Source organism: Pseudochaenichthys georgianus, chromosome 14 (genome assembly GCF_902827115.2).
Source record: "Pseudochaenichthys georgianus chromosome 14, fPseGeo1.2, whole genome shotgun sequence".
Lineage (NCBI taxonomy): Eukaryota > Metazoa > Chordata > Actinopteri > Perciformes > Channichthyidae > Pseudochaenichthys > Pseudochaenichthys georgianus.
In genome coordinates this window covers 5,393,261-5,413,438 of record NC_047516.1, presented here as the reverse complement: position 1 = coordinate 5,413,438, position 20,178 = coordinate 5,393,261, and the positions used below count along the sequence as shown (strand labels likewise).

The following is a 20,178-nucleotide window of genomic DNA, read 5'->3' as shown; positions in this document are numbered from 1 at the left end:
CTGATGTTCAGGTGTATATCAGTATGTAGTGTCTCTACTTTAAAGAGTCCTCTCCTGCTGATGTTCAGGTGTATATCAGTATGTAGTGTCTCTACTTTAAAGAGTCCTCTCCTGCTGATGTTCAGGTGTATATCAGTATGTAGTGTCTCTACTTTAAAGAGTCATCTGCTGCTGATGTTCAGGTGTATATCAGTATGTAGTGTCTCTACTTTAAAGAGTCCTCTGCTGCTGATGTTCAGGTGTATATCAGTATGTAGTGTCTCTACTTTAAAGAGTCCTCTCCTGCTGATGTTCAGCTGTATATCAGTATGTAGTGTCTCTACTTTAAAGAGTCCTCTCCTGCTGATGTTCAGGTGTATATCAGTATGTAGTGTCCCTACTTTAAAGAGTCCTCTCCTGCTGATGTTCAGGTGTATATCAGTATGTAGCGTCTCTACTTTAAAGAGTCCTCTCCTGCTGATGTTCAGGTGTAAATCAGTATGTAGTGTCTCTACTTTAAAGAGTCCTCTCCTGCTGATGTTCAGGTGTATATCAGTATGTAGCGTCTCTACTTTAAAGAGTCCTCTCCTGCTGATGTTCAGGTGTATATCAGTATGTAGTGTCCCTACTTTAAAGAGTCCTCTCCTGCTGATGTTCAGGTGTATATCAGTATGTAGCATCTCTACTTTAAAGAGTCCTCTCCTGCTGATGTTCAGGTGTACATCAGTATGTAGTGTCTCTACTTTAAAGAGTCCTCTCCTGCTGATGTTCAGGTGTATATTAGTATGTAGTGTCTCTACTTTAAAGAGTCCTCTCCTGCTGATGTTCAGGTGTATATCAGTATGTAGTGTCTCTACTTTAAAGAGTCCCCTCCTGCTGATGTTCAGGTGTATATCAGTATGTAGTGTCTCTACTTTAAAGAGTCCTCTCCTGCTGATGTTCAGGTGTATATCAGTATGTAGTGTCTCTACTTTAAAGAGTCCTCTCCTGCTGATGTTCAGGTGTATATCAGTATGTAGTGTCTCTACTTTAAAGAGTCCTCTCCTGCTGATGTTCAGGTGTATATCAGTATGTAGTGTCTCTACTTTAAAGAGTCCTCTCCTGCTGATGTTCAGGTGTAAATCAGTATGTAGTGTCTCTACTTTAAAGAGTCCTCTCCTGCTGATGTTCAGGTGTATATCAGTATGTAGCGTCTCTACTTTAAAGAGTCCTCTCCTGCTGATGTTCAGGTGTATATCAGTATGTAGCGTCTCTACTTTAAAGAGTCCTCTCCTGCTGATGTTCAGGTGTATATCAGTATGTAGTGTCCCTACTTTAAAGAGTCCTCTCCTGCTGATGTTCAGGTGTATATCAGTATGTAGTGTCTCTACTTTAAAGAGTCCTCTCCTGCTGATGTTCAGGTGTACATCAGTATGTAGCGTCTCTACTTTAAAGAGTCCTCTCCTGCTGATGTTCAGGTGTATATCAGTATGTAGCGTCTCTACTTTAAAGAGTCCTCTCCTGCTGATGTTCAGGTGTATATCAGTATGTAGTGTCTCTACTTTAAAGAGTCCTCTCCTGCTGATGTTCAGGTGTATATCAGTATGTAGTGTCCCTACTTTAAAGAGTCCTCTCCTGCTGATGTTCAGGTGTATATCAGTATGTAGTGTCTCTACTTTAAAGAGTCCTCTCCTGCTGATGTTCAGGTGTTTATCAGTATGTAGTGTCTCTACTTTAAAGAGTCCTCTCCTGCTGATGTTCAGGTGTACATCAGTATGTAGTGTCTCTACTTTAAAGAGTCCTCTCCTGCTGATGTTCAGGTGTACATCAGTATGTAGTGTCTCTACTTTAAAGAGTCCTCTCCTGCTGATGTTCAGGTGTATATCAGTATGTAGTGTCTCTACATGTCTCCATGCTTTAATGTTCAAAAATATCTTTATTTGTCTCATACTGCCTGTGCTGCAGCACCTCTTTTCACCCTCTGTCTGAAACCAGAGCCCAGTCTGCTCTGATTGGTTAGCTGGCCGGCTCTGTTGTGATTGGTCAGCCGCTTAGAGATGTCCCGCCCCTTAGCCTATCATGTACAATGTGTTCGAGCACTAGCCAATAGGAGCGCACGTTTTACATAGTGATGTCACTAGCTTTTGCAGACCATTCACATGCAGAAAGCCTATATAACACACGAGGAAAGGGACTCTCAAATAAGCAGAATAGGGCACTTCTCATATTAATTTGCACCTGCTTTAAAGTCTAAAAAGTCAAATATCTCCCTTACAAATGTACACAAAATGTAATCTGCAATCTTCCGGTTTAACCTCAAACTTCTATCTCCATCATCTCTCCACACTTCAGAGCTGTGGTTCGACCAGTCATCACCACAGCGCTCTCACTCAACCTGATCCACGAGAGGAAGCTGCTAAAAGTTCAGTGAATGAGCCTCTTTGTATTCTACGAAGGCCCTCTTTAAAGGAATTTCAGTGGAACGATTTTTTTTTTTTTTAAACTATAACTTCCTTTTTGTTCTCTTGGGAGTCCTTGAACATGTGGACCTTAAATAAAACAATAAAGAAAATAAAGAAAAATCACAATATACTGGAAACTTCAGGTGATTTTGAAGACGTCCATTGCTCAACAATGTGCTTTTCTTATTGCTTCTTCACATTGATGTTTGAGGTTTTCTGCGCAGAGTTTGACACAAAAATCCTGGAAAGTGTCTGTGTTTCACTTAAATCTAAATGTTGTGAAATAACTACTTTGGAAGCTTTTCATTTAAAATGGACCTATCATGCAAAATGCACTTTTTGATGTCTTTTATACATAAAGATGTGTCCCCGGTGCGTCAGGGAACTCACGCAGCGTCAGGAAATAAAACCCTCTCTCTTTTCCTCCGTACCCAAATCTCTAAAAACGGGCTACAACGGAGCTGATCCAGATTTGCGTCCGATATGACGTAATATCGGAAATGTGGACCCACGGCCCAATCAGAAACGTTGCTATCAGATCCAATGCTAACTGTTTTGGACGTAATATGGTCGGTGTTTACGTTAGCATCGCGGACACTCAGAGCTAACCTGTACTGGAGAGCATGTGTGTGAAGAAGCAGGAAGTAGAAAGGAACTCACCTTGTGGTGTAACCGGCAAGAGAGAAAGCCTTTGAGCTCCAGACTGTTTCAGATCCTTGATAATCCATGATATGGCGTTTCATCACGGCAGCATTTAGTTTAGACAGTAGCTGCCGGGTCCCGCATGAGCTCAGACCCCTCCTTTTTTATTGTATCAATTTTAATTTAAAGCTTTATGCCCAAAATCAGCACTTTTGAAACAGGAAGTGAAATAGAGGGATATGAGGCATGGCTAGAATGGGTGATTTTGAGGAAAACACTTCATAGACATGTTATTTATATATTTTTATATATCTGAGACCAAAGCTATTGCCTAAAAATAGCATGATAGGTGACCTTTAAAATACAACTTATTAAAATGTGAAGACTTATGTAAACTTAAAAATTTACAGTATAGAAATAGTGGGAGAAAGGAATGGACGAGAGAGGAGGATATTCCGGCAATATTAAGGCGATTTTGAACTGAAAAATGTGCTTTACTTATTGTTATTTTAACATGGATGTTTGAGATTTTGATCTGATTTGTTTAAGTGCAGACTTTGACACTAAAAAGCTGGAAAGGAAAAGTTTCTTTGAGTTAAATCGGACTTTAAAAAGTGCATGTAAAAGGCAACAATTGGCAGCAAATCGTGGAATTACTTGAAACTTGAAACACTGGATTCAATTTGCATATTTATAAAGTCTGGATTTGAAACGGGGAAGACGTCCATGTCATTTAAAGATATTTTAACCATATCATTTATGGAAAAGTCTGACAAATTATTAAAACAGATAATCTTTATATGTCTCAAAACATTTTTAATAATTTTGTCTTTCTACAACCTTAAGCAGCTGTTGTTTGCAACCAATAAAAGATCAAGTAAACTCGTTCTACTCACAGATTTATTGTGCAGATTAAATGATTTTTCCTCAACTAGTCGTCTAGTTTTGAAAAGGTACAAAATAAATGCATAGTTCAAACACACTATGCAGAAGCAGATGCAATCTTAGTGAAATTCTCACAGCAACTTTTTTTAACATATCTTACAAAAACAGTACATGTACATATATATTTTACAATAACACATATGGTATCCTTCCTCCAGGACTCTTTCTGGTTTACGTTCCACGCAGACATTTCAATCTGCTCCAGACTTCTAAAAAAACAACCTAAATCCCGCGAGCGTTTTAAGGGTTTTGACAGAAATATGCATCCAAGTCATTTCGAGGTAAAACCTTCATCAAAAGTCCGGACACAGGAGAGTCTCTTTTTACAAAAAAATGTGGGGATCACATATTTGAAATACTCTGGACTATCAACATGAGAACAGTGGTTACACCTGTGTGTGTGTTACTGAAATGAAAACCCTAACAAACTAATATTTTAAACAAAAATCCACTGGGTACGAGGAGAGTGCAGAAACCAAAATGCTTATTATGTTAATTTGTGTGCATCTTTTGTCGCTCTCTCTCATGGTTGTGTTTCATTGTATTTCGTGCACCTGGGGAATGTCAGCGTTCGGGAAAGAAGACGAAGAGTGTGAGCTACGTTCAGTCATTTTCTTTTGACCGTGTGTCCGATATTGATTATTGTTTTGTTTCTTTATCAAACATCGTTGACTGCAGAACAGACTCTTCTATGGTCGCAGAGATGAGCAAAGTTAAGCCTCTCATCGACATCATTTTGGGAGTTTTGTCGTCACAGTAAGAGTCTCCATCATAGGGGGGTCTATGGTTGGTCAGCGGGGTCTACGATTGGTCAGGGGGGTCTACGATTGGTTAGGGGGGTCTACGATTGGTTAGGGGGGTCTACGATTGGTTAGGGGGGTCTACGATTGGTCAGGGTGGTCTATGGTTGGATAGGGGGGTCTATGGTTTGTCTACGGTTGGTTGGGGGGGCTTGCGGCGGTCGCCTCGTCGTTGCTGCTGTCCACCTCCTGCTCCATGGGGCTGTCCTCCTCCAGCTGCTGGCTGGTGTAGTTGGTGATCTCCAGGAAGCCGCTGGGCTCCACCACCACGTTGGACTGGCTGGAGTCGGGCAGGATGGAGTACTGAGGAATCACCTGCATGTGTTATTGACACGTGGGTTCAGTGACACGTCCCCAGTACGACAAAACATGCTAATCAATAGTGAACAGAGAGGGAGTTCTGCTAATAAAGTGTGTTTTTGGTTTCTTCAGACTGTGATCCTGGTTATTTAAAATGTTGAAAAATGTCTATTAAATCTGTTTAACTTTTGCAAGATGTGTTTTCATCTAACAATACTGTTGTGTCCTTGTTTGTATCTCCTGCGTTTACTTAAAGATATCAGTTAAAATATAGGCTTCTTAGGGGTGCAACTAACATTAGTTTCCTTTATCATTAAAACATCTGCTGATCATTTCTAGATTCATTGATTCAACATCATATTTTTTTGGTATTGTGAATTCGTTTTATGTCTGTACTGTTCTTCAATCAGGGGCCATGTTGAAAATAAGTTTACACTTTACATATTATCCCTAAGTTGTCTACTATACCCATAAATAAAATGAATCCCGTGGGTTGATATGTGACAGACATATATATAAATAAAGCTTTATTATTATTATTACATGCCCGATTTTATGATAATCTTCTCACCTCGATGACCTCCATGTCCTCCTTGCTCCTCTGCACTGTGAGGCCCGGCATGCAGCTGAACTTCGGGCCCTTTGAGAGAGAGTGATGGGCCCCAGAGCTGCTGATAAACGGACCCGAATCCATCGTCACCGCCTGGTTTTTACCCAGAGGGCCACAGTCACTGGAGGAATCCACCACCATGGGCTCCACGCTAGGGTCGATCTCCGCCTCCATCATGGAGATTTTCAAGATGTCCGACACCGAGGGCTTCTCTCCAGACGGCCGCACGGAGCTGGACTCTGGGATTAGTTTTGCGGCGGCTTCGGCACTGCTGAACACCGGTGAGGAGAGATGGGAGCCTCCGAACGTGATCTTAGTGACGGTCGCGCTCTGAGTGATGATTGGCTGCTGGGGGAGGAGATTTGGAGGAGAAAGAAACACAAGGTAAGTTGTTGTTGTTGTTGTTGTTGTTGTCTTATCAAATCACCTTTAGTTTTTACATTTTCTGTTTATTATTTACATTCTTTTTGGCAGCATGTATGGCAATAAGCAGTAATTGCAGGTGTGTTGTTAGATCTTAAGTTTTTTTAAGTTTGAAGTCATTGCTGTTTTCTTGCTTGTTTAGCTATACGAGCAATTTACAGGCAACACTTGCAAACAACTCTGTTGTGTCTGACATAGAAAGCACTGCTGTGCGACGGAAAACATGTCACTACTCATGATTTTGTCCCCAGGAAGTGTCTCCACAGACTTTAAAAAAGACTACTGATTTAAAAGGAAGTAAACTATGTTTGATTGACAGGTAGCTGGCAGGTTTTGCTCCTGATACTGAGGGGGGATTTTAGAGCAAGCAAAAAGTAAATCAACTTGTTCCGTAGCGTAAAAACTCTCCTGTTCGGTTTCTGTTGTTTTATCAAAGAAAAGCACATGACTTGTAATCATTGCATAATTTTTGTTGTGATAAAATTACTAAAATATGTCTTTTAAAATAAAGCTAAAAATCAGTATTTATTCATAGCTTTTTATTTATTAATATACTCAGGTATTGTTCTTAAACATTTCTTTATTTTATTAATTTAATTTCTTTGTTTTTTATTGAATTTTATTTTTCTAATTATATATTTTTTGTATTTTTTTTTTCTCAATGTAAGTCTTTGTACTTCATCATACTTTACAATGATACAATAAAATAGATACATATACAGAAACAGATATTACCTTACTTTAATTGTTGTTATTTTAACGTAATTTATTTTTTCTTTATTTTAATGTTTTTTGTTCGTCTCTTTTCTATTCTGTGGTTTTTCGGTACGTTTTGTCCTCAATGCAAGTCTTTGTACACTAAAATGTTGTGACTGATAAAATAGTAAACGTCCTGCTTGACGTCTTTATGATTTAGCCCAACTGTCAATACTGAATCATAGTGACACAGAAATGGAAAAGAGCAGCAGCAGCAGACAGCGTTTATGCAACTCTAATAAAACTATAAATCATTGCGTTGTAACGTAATCAGTCTGCGGCGTGTTTGAGGCAAACATGATGAATGTTTTATTGTATTTAACAAGGAAGGTAGGAAATACCCACAGCACCTTCACTCGTCATGGTTTCATCAAATACATAGAAAACGTCTGAATGATAAACAGGAACTTCTACATTTCATCTTTTACGTCACATGAAGGCATGACTTGTACTATAGAGTGGTGCGTAAATAAGTCCTAAACCAGGAAATGATTCAGCATTAAGCACTTCCTGTTATCTCGTCTCAATATCAACCGGTTTAAGAATGGCTTTATTGTTAAAAGCTGTGGTTTACACAAGCTAAAGAGATTTTATTGTTCTACGACATAAAACACGTCAGTAAATACCCCACTGATGAATTTAAAAACGGCGGTGTCTAACAAGTGTCTAAATGAGTTCCTTTATAGCCCAACATTAGCCACCTTTAGCTTAGCGGTGGTGACGTGAAGTCTTGTGACCGTGCTGTAGTTCCTTTATAGCCCAACATTAGCCACCTTTAGCTTAGCGGTGGTGACGTGAAATCATGTGACCGTGCTGTAGTTCCTTTATAGCCCAACATTAGCCACCTTTAGCTTAGCGGTGGTGACGTGAAGTCATGTGACCGTGCTGTAGTTCCTTTATAGCCCAACATTAGCCGCCTTTAGCTTAGCGGTGGTGACGTGAAGTCATGTGACCGTGCTGTAGTTCCTTTACAGCCCAACATTAGCCGCCTTTAGCTTAGCGGTGGTGACGTGAAGTCATGTGACCGTGCTGTAGTTCCTTTACAGCCCAACATTAGCCGCCTTTAGCTTAGCGGTGGTGACGTGAAGTCATGTGACCGTGCTGTAGTTCCTTTACAGCCCAACATTAGCCGCCTTTAGCTTAGCGGTGGTGACGTGAAGTCATGTGACCGTGCTGTAGTTCCTTTATAGCCCAACATTAGCCGCCTTTAGCTTAGCGGTGGTGACGTGAAGTCATGTGACAGTGCTGTAGTTCCTTTACAGCCCAACATTAGCCGCCTTTAGCTTAGCGGTGGTAACGTGAAGTCATGTGACCGTGCTGTAGTTCCTTTACGGCCCAACATTAGCCGCCTTTAGCTTAGCGGTGGTGACGTGAAGTCATGTGACCGTGCTGTAGTTCCTTTATAGCCCAACATTAGCCGCCTTTAGCTTAGCGGTGGTGACACAAAGTCATGTGACCGTGCTGTAGTTCCTTTACAGCCCAACATTAGCCGCCTTTAGCTTAGCGGTGGTGACGTGAAGTCATGTGACCGTGCTGTAGTTCCTTTATAGCCCAACATTAGCCACCTTTAGCTTAGCGGTGGTGACGCAAAGTCGTGTGACTGTGCTGTAGTTCCTTTATAGCCCAACATTAGCCACCTTTAGCTTAGCGGTGGTGACGTGAAGTCATGTGACCGTGCTGTAGTTCCTTTATAGCCCAACATTAGCCGCCTTTAGCTTAGCGGTGGTAACGTGAAGTCATGTGACCGTGCTGTAGTTCCTTTATAGCCCAACATATGTAAATTCCTGCAACACTGTGGTATCAAACAAATATTACATTTTTTGAGACAATTTGCTCACCTGGCTGGAGGAGGTCTTCTCGGTGCTGACGGGGTGATGCGCCTGCAGGGGGGGAGGGTGAGACATGGGGGTGTGCAGGGGTCTGTGGAGGGACGTTGGCGCCTGTTGGAGTTTTGGGAGCTGTGGCGTCACCAGGGTTTTGATTGGCGTTCCTTGAATCACGACTTTCACTCCTGAGGCAAATGCTGGTGCAGTTAGGGGTCTGTCTTTGGGGCTCGGGGTCAAAAGTTTGGGCTGAATCTGCTCCCGTAGTTTGGGGAGTTTCTTAGTCAGAGTGAGGGTGGAGGGGAAGGCGGAGGAAGAGGAAGGCTGGAGGATTTGAGGTTTGCTTTGGAGTTGTGGCGGTGGTTGGGTGGAGGTGGAAATTGAGGTAATTTGGCCCGAAAGAAGCTGAGTTGCTGCAAGATGGAGGGTTTGTTTTGTTGGGTCTGAAGCTGGTTGGCTGGAGCGATAAAATAAGCCGGTTTGGGGGTCCAGGGTGTCGCCCTCCAGCTCCCCCACCTCCAACACACTGTCTGTTTTACCGCTGCTGTCAGAGGGCTGAGGGAAAACAACAAGAGGACACTTTTACTTTAATCTACAGGAAGACAACAGGACATGTGCATGGTATTAAAACACAAATAGCATTGTATAAAGTTCATGAACATTGTATAAGACCCACATCAGAAAGAAAAGAGGACAATGAGAAGGAGAGGGTTTGTATACTGTTCCCTTTTGCAAATGTTTACTACTCCCTGTGACTGCAAGTCTATTTCATTGCAACTGGTGAAATGTTCTCAACTGTCTTCGAAATAAAGAATTGTAAAAAATAAAGAAATAGCAATGTGGGAAAAAAATCACAATATTTTTTATTAGATATCGAAATTTTTAGACGATATTGGAGAGTTGAAAATAGCTGCTTTCCAAAAATATGAACACTGATTATTTTGATAAATGATCATATATAATGTGGATATAATATTGATTTATTGACCATCCCAAATTCAAGAGACTCCTTGACCCCATATACATATATATTTATTGATAATTATCTTCCTTAATATCCATATACGTACATTCAGCTACTCCATGTTTTGAACTTTTTAAATCTCAGCTAAAAACTCACTTCTTTACACTGGCTTTTAAATCAAATCAAATCAAATCAAGTTTATTTATAAAGCACATTTTAAAACAACTTTCGGTCGCGCCAAAGTGCTGTACATGAATAAAAAATATACGGAACATATTGCAATTTGTAGCATTTAAGTTAAAAACAACAAATATAAAGGCAGACACAGTTAAAATACAAAATGAGAAATGTCATGCTCTGCTCACTTTTAAAAGGCCAGAGAGAAGAAGTGTGTTTTTAGAGAGGATTTAAAAGCCCCTAGTGTCTGGGCCGACCTCACAGGTAAGGGCAGAGTGTTCCAGAGCCTGGGACCAGCTGCTGCGAAGGCTCGGTGCCCTCTAGTTTTTAGTCTGGTTTTCGGCACTACCAGCAGCATTTGGTCGGCAGACCTTAGAGCTCTGGCTGGGGTGTATCGCTGGATTAAGTCAGCTATATAAGCCGGAGCCAGCCCGTTTAGGGCCTTTAAAACTAGTTGAACATAACATTTTGATATTTGTATGTGTTTTTATACGTTTCTAGTTATTGACGTTGTTGTTGTTGTTGTTGTTAGTTGGATGGTGGGAGATTCTAGCGAGAGATATGGATACAAAAAAGGGTACACGCCGCTCGCTTGCGGCAGACCACGCTTGAAAGTTTGCCGGGGAGACGCCTGGACGACAGCGATAGCTAAATGGGGGCTACAGCTTAACACTGTGGAGGACGAGGGGCTGCGTTAGATCATTCGGATCGCATCCAACGTGTGGACTGCACATCACAGCGCATTATGTTGACCCACAGTGGGAACTTCAGTCTCATGCTTTGACTGAAGATGAAGACAGAGGAGCGGCATTTAGCTACTGGCTCAGTGGAGAGAGAGAGAGAGAGAGAGAGAGAGAGAGAGAGAGAGAGAGAGAGAGAGAGAGAGAGAGAGAGAGAGACAGAGAGAGACAGAGAGAGAGACAGAGAGACACAGAGAGAGAGAGACAGAGAGAGAGAGAGACAGAGAGACAGAGAGAGAGAGACAGAGAGAGACAGAGACAGAGAGAGACAGAGAGAGACAGAGACAGAGAGAGACAGAGAGAGACAGAGAGAGACAGAGAGAGACAGAGAGAGACAGAGAGAGACAGAGAGAGAGAGAGACAGAGACAGAGAGAGACAGAGAGAGGTTGTTCCAGGTTGTTGTGTTGAGAATATTCAGGAGAATATTTGTCATTGTTCAAATGATAATAAACAAACATTAGCATAAAGGATATTTGTCCACTCATATGTTGATAAGATTATTAAAAACTAGAAAAATATTCCTCTAATGTAAATTTAGAACAGATAAAAAATGTGCAATTAATTTGCGATTAACTATTTAATTCGACTGACAGCCCTAGTTATTTTATATGTGTTCCCTGTACAGCACTCTGGTCAACTGAGGTTGATTTAAATGGAGATTCTTCCCCCTCTCTCTCAAACACCTTAAAATCCTCTACAGAATAAAAACAGGAGTATCAGACAGATGTTTTCTCACCAAGTGCACGAGGTGTGACGCCATCGCCGCGGACGACACGGGACCAGCCGGTTTGGTCACCACGGTAACATGGCTGATTTTGTAAGGCCTGGTTGGCATCTGGCTGGACGACATCACCACGTTGTCGTCCTCCGAGGAGATCAACGCTCTGCTGATCACTTTCCCTGCAGGGGGATCACAGACAGGCTGTCAGAGGAGCGTTTAAGAAAGAGAGAGGGACAGACACACTTAGGACAGAAGTCAATACTTTAGATGTTTGTATTTGTATGTATGCACGCTTCATTTCTACAGCATTTCCACAGTGTTGAAGCAGCTTATGTGTGAGTAACATTTGTTTTTTTATGTGTGAGCTATCAGCATGATTTAATTACACCGTTTTTAGTATATCGTTTTCTTAGACAAATTGGAGATTATTTTGTATGTGATTAATTAAGTCATACACGGTTTATTTTGTTTATTTGGAGTAATATGTGAATGAAAATGTAAAACATTTCTGTGCTGTGGCAAATGTTTCCTTAGTTTTTAAATTACCAATACAATTAGTGGTGCCCATCTTGTTTTGTAGCCTCTTATATTTAACTTTAACCGTGTTTAATGCAGGTTATTTAATATCACACATGTTTATTTGACTCTTAATGTTTATGTGAGCTATCAGCATGAGTTAAATGAACAAATGTAGTTTTTTCTTAAACAAAGGTTTCAAAATGTCTTGAGCCATTTATATAATAAATATGAGTTAAATCAATGCATTAAAGGGGACCTATCATGCAAAATGCACTTTTTGATGTCTTTTATACATACGTCCCGGAACGTATACAGGGAACTCACGCAGCGTCAGAAAATAAAACCCTCTCTCTTTTCCTCCGTACCCAAGTCTCTAAAAACGGGGAACAACGGAGCTGATCCAGATGTGCGTCCGATATGACGTAATATCTGAAATGTGGACCCACGGCCCAATCAAAAACATTGCCATCAGAAACACTGCCCAACTGTTTTGGTCGTAATATGGTCGGTGTTTACATTAGCATCGCTAGCACTCAGAGCTAACCTGTACTAGAGAGCATGTGTGTGAAGAAGCAGGAAGTAGAAAGGAACTCACCTTGTGGTATAACCGGCAAGAGAGAAAGCCTTTGAGCTCCAGACTGTTTCAGATCCTTGATAATCCATGATATGGCGTTTCATCACGGCAGCATTTAGTTTAGACGGTAGCTGCCGGGTCCCGCTTGAGCTCAGACCCCTCCTTTTTAATTTTTTATTAAAGCTTTATACCCAAATCAGCACTTTTGAAACAGGAAGTGAAATAGAGGGATATGAGGCATGGCTAGAATGGCTGATCTGTTTGGTATTTTGAGCAAAACACTTTATAGACATGTTTTTTAGAGACCTATGCTATTGCCTAAAAATAGCATGATAGGTGACATTTAAGTTATATATTTAAAGTCTATAATGTTTTTTGTTTTATTTTGAGTAATATATACTGAATTAATTGAGTTCTTGAGATTCTGCCGTGTCCTCTGATATATTTCACACAGTGCGTCCTGCAGCAGATTGGTACCTGCGATGCTGTGCTCTGCGCTGGGTTCAGCCTCGGAGGAGGACGAGGGTCTCGGGGACTCGGGGCTTGGCTTCTTCTCCGGAACCAGCTGGAGGGGAACGGCCATCTGACTCAGATCGATGGTGTGCTGACGAGGTTTGGCCTCTGCCTTTTCTTTCACTGTTTAGGATAAGATAAACTAAGGGTTAATACGTGAGGGACAACAATATTAGAAACAGAGCCAGCAGAGAGGTACGATTTACTCTGTAGTTGTACTGAGGGAAGAAGTGAAATGTTTTATAAACTTAATTTATCATGAGGTTAAACCAGTGGCGAACCGTGTCTATCACAACTGGACCTTCTGTAGATACACACAGCCCCCCCCCCCCCCCCCCCCTCCCCTCCGCGGCGTTATAATGTCCGTCTTTTCACTGAATTGTCGTCTTAAACGGTACTCACAACAATTCCGCAACAACTTCATCTTCACCTGCTGCACTTGTCATTTCAACGTTAAAAACAATAAAACGGCATGAATTGGTTCGTCGCATTCGTCTAGATCCTCTGTCTGGAGCCAGTGAACTAGCGGGCCTTCTAGAGCACCCTGGAACCGAGGGGAACTCTGAAAGAACACGCCCATTGGCTACAAATCAATATCTGATTGGTTGATCAAACTGTCAGTCCAAACGTACGCTCTCATTCAGGGCAACGGCCAGGGCATTCTATCAAGGATGTAGAATACCTGGTTGAAGGATGTTCTACCAAGAGACCCAGAACAAGATCTGATTGGCTGCTTTCTTTTCTAACACAAAACCACTGAAATGCGTAGTGCATGGTCCGAGAAGGACAAACAAATCAACGTAACACTGTGATATTACAGATCAACAACACGGATACCTCATTTATTCACTTTATTACATTTTATTTATATAATTAAATCGATTTTTTGTTTGTTTTATCTGAGTGTTCCAGGGTATTCTCTGAATACCTCGAAGGCCCTGACGGTTCACCTCTGTGCTAAAGTCAGGTGATTAATGATTATATGAAACTTAATTTACCACGGGGTTAAACAGCAATAAATAAAGGAAATGTGAATGTTGCTTCTATATCAAATAATCATTTTGTTTTGTTTGTAACTATATTTAAACAAATGGCTTTGTTGAATACTCGATTCTGATTGGTAAATTCAAAACATGTGACACGTTAATATAGTATTACAGACCGTTGTCAAGGACTATAAGGACCGTTGCTATGGAGGATCAAGGGAGAGAAAGGAAAAGAGGTTAAAAGACGGAGCGCTGGACGTCAGATAAATCAACGCTTCCCGCGTCCATTCGCGATGTCTCGCTGTCCACGCAGCAAGCAGGAAATGAACCCAGCTCACACTGTCGGCTCCGCGAGCCTCAAAGGGCGGAGCAGCGTGCCGTGCAACGTCCCGCCAACACGGCACCCAGACCCCACGCGGCATTCTCATCTGTTTGTCATTACTGGTGTCGTTTTCTGGTTGCTAACAAACGCCATTGTAACACATGATCACTGATGTTCCGCTGTAATGGCGGTGGACTCATCAGAACAGAGTGGGCGAGCTGACCAATCAGAGCACAGTGGGCTCACAGGGAGGGGGGGGGGGGGGGGCAGGAGCTCCAACAAGCCGTGTAGAACAGAGAGTGAATACACATACGATACAGAGATGCTGTATGAGAAACCAATGTGAGTTTGGAACATTGAACAATGTAAATCTATTCTAGTCGACCTCGACAATGGAATTATGATCATTAGAAATGGCCATGACGTGGGACCTTTAAGGACTTGTTAGTGGATCAGAAACTATAAACCGATTTGGACAGTGCTGCCGTAAAGTTGTTGTGGTCGGAGTTTCAACCATTGGTGCGACGTGGAACAGAGTTGTTTTTTCTTAGCGTAATAAATACGATAATTTTAAGTCAATATAATAATTTCAATTAATATTTGGGAGTCGTTGTTTAGTATCTGGCCGTGTAATAAGCGGGATAATGTGCAGCGACTTGGTCATTATGGGGAAAACTCGACAGGCTGATCAGTCGAGCTGCACATTATCCTTTACATATCTTATACAGAATGTGACTTCACTTGGAGCCAAATCCTTTGTAAGTGTTCCCCACAGTGCATTTTTCTCTCTGCTGCCCCCCCCCCCCCCCTCACCTGAGGTCTGCTGCAGCTCCAGCAGGGCTTTGATGGTGGAGGTTGCAGACTGAGCCTCCGCAGCGGAAACCTCCTGGTAGATGATGGTTGGGCTGGACTCCACGGAGATCTCCTGCTCCGTCCAGTCGTGCTCTCTGGAGGAAACCATGTGCACTACAGGCAGAGGATCTGCACGGAAACAAAGGGCGACACGTTTACATTTTTAAGGAAACATGCATCAGGTTAGGTTTATTTTTTTGTACTGGTTACAATTCTTTATTTAGAAGACAGTTGAGAAGATTTCACCAGTTACATTGAAATAGACTTGCAGTTACAGGGAGTAGTAAACATTTGCAATAAGGGAACGGTATACATTGAAACCTTCCCCTTGTCCATCTTATACAATGTTCATGAACTTTATACAATAACAAAGGGGAGAAGTAACAGCGGAGAAGTAACGGGGCAGAAACCCTCCTTTTTACGCAGCGGTCCAGACATAGACATCAAAACATATTCAGTGTGCAGTTCCTTTGGCATGAGGACAGGGATATCTAGATACTTCCCAAGGTTCGACATCATGAATTGTGCTACTTTTAAAGCAAGCAGCGATGTTTTCAAATCTGTAATCAAAAAGCTCCTCAACAACGCTATCGAAGCAGTTCCTGCCGTTGCTACGTTGTTCAAACGGTAACAACGGACTATTTTTCTTAGCGGATGCATGTCATTTTAAATCAATAATAGCCTCCTATTTTTTAAATCAATAAAAAACATTTTCTAAATCTATCAAAGCATTTCAATTAATTGGGAGTCATGTCGTTACTTTGTTGAGAATGTGTAATAAGCGGGATAATGTGCAGCGACTTGGTCATTATGGGGAAAATAACACCCGACAGGCTGATCAAGATCCCAAGATAATGACCGCCTCGCTGCACATTATCCCTTACGAAGTGTGGCTGTGTCTGGCGAATAAAGGAAATCCAATCCTTAGTAACTTAGTAAATCTATTCATCGGTAGGCAAAGAGAAAAGGTAATTTTTCCATTATGTATATGTTATCAACTATCTATCCATTCTTCAATTGTGGGGGTTTCATACCCATTCTTATCTTTAATAGAAATAAATAAATAAAATCAATCGGACCTATTTTTTACTATTTGACCAGAGTCCTAGTCCCTAAGCCATGGAAAGGTTTATATATTAAACTGTTGCTTAATGTTGCCCAAAAACAGGCACAATCACACTTAAAAAAAGAGTTTAGCAGTGGCAGCTGACTTTATTTTCTTTTGTCAGATGCTCCAATGCTAATATGCTACTTTATACTTTTTGGAAGCCAATATCATAATTTGTATTCCTACACTAGATTAATTAGATTTTCTTAACTGATTACCCATTCTTACCTTTGATAAAAGTCAATCGATAAAATAAATCTTATCTTAAAAGCCCTATTTTGACTATTTGACCAGAGCCCTAGTCCCTCACCCATGGAAGATTTGAGCATACCTTGAGCGCTGCTGTGCGACGTCTCTCCGGACTCGTCCTTCGCTGACCCTTCCTGGATCTGGATCTGATTCTGGATCTGATTCTGGATCTGGTTCTGGATCTGGTTCTGGCTCAGCTCGGCGGCGCGGCTCACCTGCTGCAGCGCCTCGGTCACCAGCTGCCTCGTCTGCTCGCTCACCATCGCCGTCTGGAACACCGGCTTCGGTTTGATGAGGACCTGGAGGGAAACCAAGAGGACACAAAGGGCTCTGTAAAGCAGCGGGTCACATTTAGAGCCATCAGACATTGTTTGTGAGTTTGTGATAGATAGATGGATGGATGGACGGGTGGATGGATGGATGGATGGACGGACGGACGGACAGATGGATGGATGGATGGATGGATGGATAGATAGATGGATGGATGGACGGACGGATGGATAGAGGATAGATGGATGGATGGATGGATGGACGGATAGATGGATGGATGGATGGACGGACGGACGGATGGATAGAGGATAGATGGATGGATGGATGGATGGACGGACGGATAGATGGATGGATGGATGGATAGATAGATGGATGGATGGATGGATGGATGGATGGATGGATGGACGGATGGATAGATGGATGGACGGACGGACGAACGAATGGATGGACGGACGGACGAATGGACGGATGGATAGACGGACGGATGGATAGATGGATGGATGGACGGATGGATGGATAGATAGATAGATGGATGGATGGATGGATGGACGGACGGATAGATGGATGGACGGACGGACGAATGGATGGACGGACGGACGAATGGATGGACGGACGAATGGACGGATGGATAGATGGATGGATGGATGGACGGACGGATGGATGGATAGATAGATAGATGGATGGATGGATGGATGGATGGATGGACGGACGGACGGACGGATAGATGGATGGACGGACGAATGGATGGACGGACGAATGGACGGATGGATAGACGGACGGATGGATAGATAGATGGATGGACGGATGGATGGATATGGATATAGATAGATTTTTTTATTGCGTAAATGTATATAACAAGTAAAGGATCTAAAAAATACTTCCACCAATGACTATAATACTGTGAAAAGAGCCATTGTGCATACTGAGTACATGAAATACATTGAAGTACAGTTAAGTGTCTACTGAGTGACAATTGTAAACGTTTGAGGTACTTTGAGGTACCCACTACATTTAGTAGGTAAATGTTGTACTGAAATAAATCCTGGTCTTACAACATGACACGCAAATTCCCCCGATGAAAAAATAGTCATTTGGAAAATGTTTACAGACTTTTGTATTCTACTATTGGCATGTTGAAAATCCCTGAATCTATTTTAAGCTGTGACATGACTATCAGATTGTTGATGGCGTTTTGTTGGCTGTATTCTGTGGTTTCACTGAAACGCCATCCTCGCTGTGGGCGTTGAACACTTTAGGAACTGTGTATGAATACTGTACTGTTGCACTGCATGACTCACGGACCTCAGCTTCCTCTTAATGACTAAAAACAGAAAGTGAGTCAGGATATTTTTAGATCAAATGTATGATGCTGAAAGTGCAACATAAAGTAAATACCTATAAATAAATCTGCAGTATCTTGTGCAGTAGGGAAATATGTATTTAACGATACATTCTGTATAGATACTAGTATAGATATGATAGTATGACGGCACTAAAGCAGCAGAAAACACCTGGAAATGAGCGTGATGGGATTTACCCTCTCTGAATATATAATCACTTCTCACTGTGTTTTCTTTTTTATCACCTACGCACGGGTATTCTTGGTTCAGAAACACGTGAATCTCCAAAAACCACCTGCAGCATCTTTATCATCACAGGAATCACCTCTTACTTTTTCTTTCTTCGGGGCTCCTGCAGGTTTCACCAGCTCAAATGTAAGACTTTTTAAAACCACTTTGAATCGAATGTAGGACCTATTTCACGGAAGAAAGTATCGAGGAAAATTGCTACGAAAGAAGAAATACGTCCCATAATTACTTACAAAGTAAATGTATTCATGTTCAACATGAGAGCGATGACTGCACATAACAGCACACAGAACTGTGTTAGCCAAAAAGTGTGTATGTGTGTGTGTCTCTGTATATGTGTGTGTGAGTGTCAAGAGCTATAGTCAGAGCTCTGCTGCCTTCATGTTGTTGTGTGATTGGTGTTTAGCTGCGGTATTTAGCGTCCACAGCACCTCCGATTTTAGGGTTGACGTAGACTCAAACGTCGCCCGGAGGTCCCCCGATGTTTTTGCGGGAGTAGCTGCACTAGCTAACGCTGCACTAGCAAAACAAAACACACATTTTGTTTGCAAAAGGTGCAGCGGGCTTCAAACACGGCCCCTCCACTGGTTTCAACCAAGCACTAAATGTTTTCCAACCAAATACGGTTGAACTTCCCCATATATTATATTATTATATATTATTTGGAAGTAGATTCGAAGATACCTAATTTCTGACTGCTGCTAGCTGAAGTTTGGTTGCTAGGTTACTAGTCGGGTGTTCTCCGATAAGGGGCCAGGGGAAACAAAGTTAGTGATTACTGGTTCCATGTTGATTTATTTCAATACAGATTGTTGGGGGGAACTGAAAGGCTCTTACCGTACTGGTTACTTTGCAGCACGGACATTTCCCCCAAAAAACATTTAGACACGATCGCAACACAGAAGTACCTTTCAAATCCGATAACTTTTAAGACCTTCTAAATCATATTTAAGACCTTTTTCTAAGGCTTTAAATTCTGATTATCAAATGTAAGACTTTTTAAGACCCCGCGGGAACCCTGTTCTTTGTGCCATTAATGTTATAGTAACGATATATTTCTAAAATAAATATACATCCATGATCAATAAGAAAGAGAAAAGGAATTGGCATATACACACATACAAGTATTTTCTTTTGTATTTGAGATTTTTCAGACCTTTTCACAAGTAATACTAAGTAACATTTGCAATGCAGGACTTTTAAGTACCTTTACATTGTGGTATTAGTACATAACGGCGCACTTCCACTGTAGGGCCTCGCTCGGCTTAGTACGGTATAGTTAGGCCAGGCTCACTTTATGCTGCGTTTCCATTACAGTTTAGGAACTGGGGCAGTAACTAGGGTAACGCAGTGTAGGCGGAGCAAAACCAACATCAGCCGTTAGCTGTTAGCCCTCAGAGCTCACAGCTCCTCATATCTGTTCAGAAACTAGACAACAAGTACAAACCACAGACTGTCTGTGTCATGGAGAATACAGTTGCTGCTTTATTTATGTCTGTAGGCCGTTGTTGTGAGTGTGGACGGTCGGAGCATATACTGCGTTATCTTAGCCGATCTCCATTCAGAAAACACACATTTTAAAAGGTTCTTCGCCTGCCGTCTGTCTGCAGACTTGTCAAAGCATTAATTCATGGTTTTTACTAACCGGTAACAGTATGTTGTTACTTCGGCATCATTTTTGAAACGTGTATTACAATTAAATCACGGTCAAATATGTTCATCTTGTTGTAGTTGCCAGCGATTCTCTCGCTAGTTTAGCATACTCAGCCCGGTTGTTGGCCCGGAAAGAACCTCGATTTTGGAGAGCCAGAAAACTGACACAGTACCCGTTGTCATTGGTTGTCAGCTATCATACTGAATACATATTTACTGTG

General features: G+C 41.7%; 1 protein-coding gene across 5 annotated transcripts in view; it reads right to left on the bottom strand.

Annotated features, from left to right (window-relative positions):
* Nucleotides 1-3,948: 3,948 nt before the first annotated feature.
* emsy (EMSY transcriptional repressor, BRCA2 interacting) overlaps nucleotides 3,949-20,178 on the bottom strand; it is a 32,076-nt gene continuing 15,846 nt past the window's right edge. For 2 of the 5 annotated variants that reach the window (XM_071205397.1, XM_071205399.1), the window contains exons 15-21: nucleotides 16,528-16,757; nucleotides 15,050-15,217; nucleotides 12,893-13,051; nucleotides 11,338-11,501; nucleotides 8,735-9,274; nucleotides 5,679-6,065; nucleotides 3,949-5,122 (exon numbers count right to left, since the gene is read on the bottom strand). In XM_071205397.1, the coding sequence (XP_071061498.1) occupies nucleotides 4,940-5,122; nucleotides 5,679-6,065; nucleotides 8,735-9,274; nucleotides 11,338-11,501; nucleotides 12,893-13,051; nucleotides 15,050-15,217; nucleotides 16,528-16,757 (1,831 nt within the window). In that variant the 3' untranslated portion in view covers nucleotides 3,949-4,939. The remainder of the gene's footprint in view (nucleotides 5,123-5,678; nucleotides 6,066-8,734; nucleotides 9,275-11,337; nucleotides 11,502-12,892; nucleotides 13,052-15,049; nucleotides 15,218-16,527; nucleotides 16,758-20,178) is intronic. The other 3 variants (XM_034099115.1, XM_071205400.1, XM_071205398.1) reach the window with 3 other exon arrangements.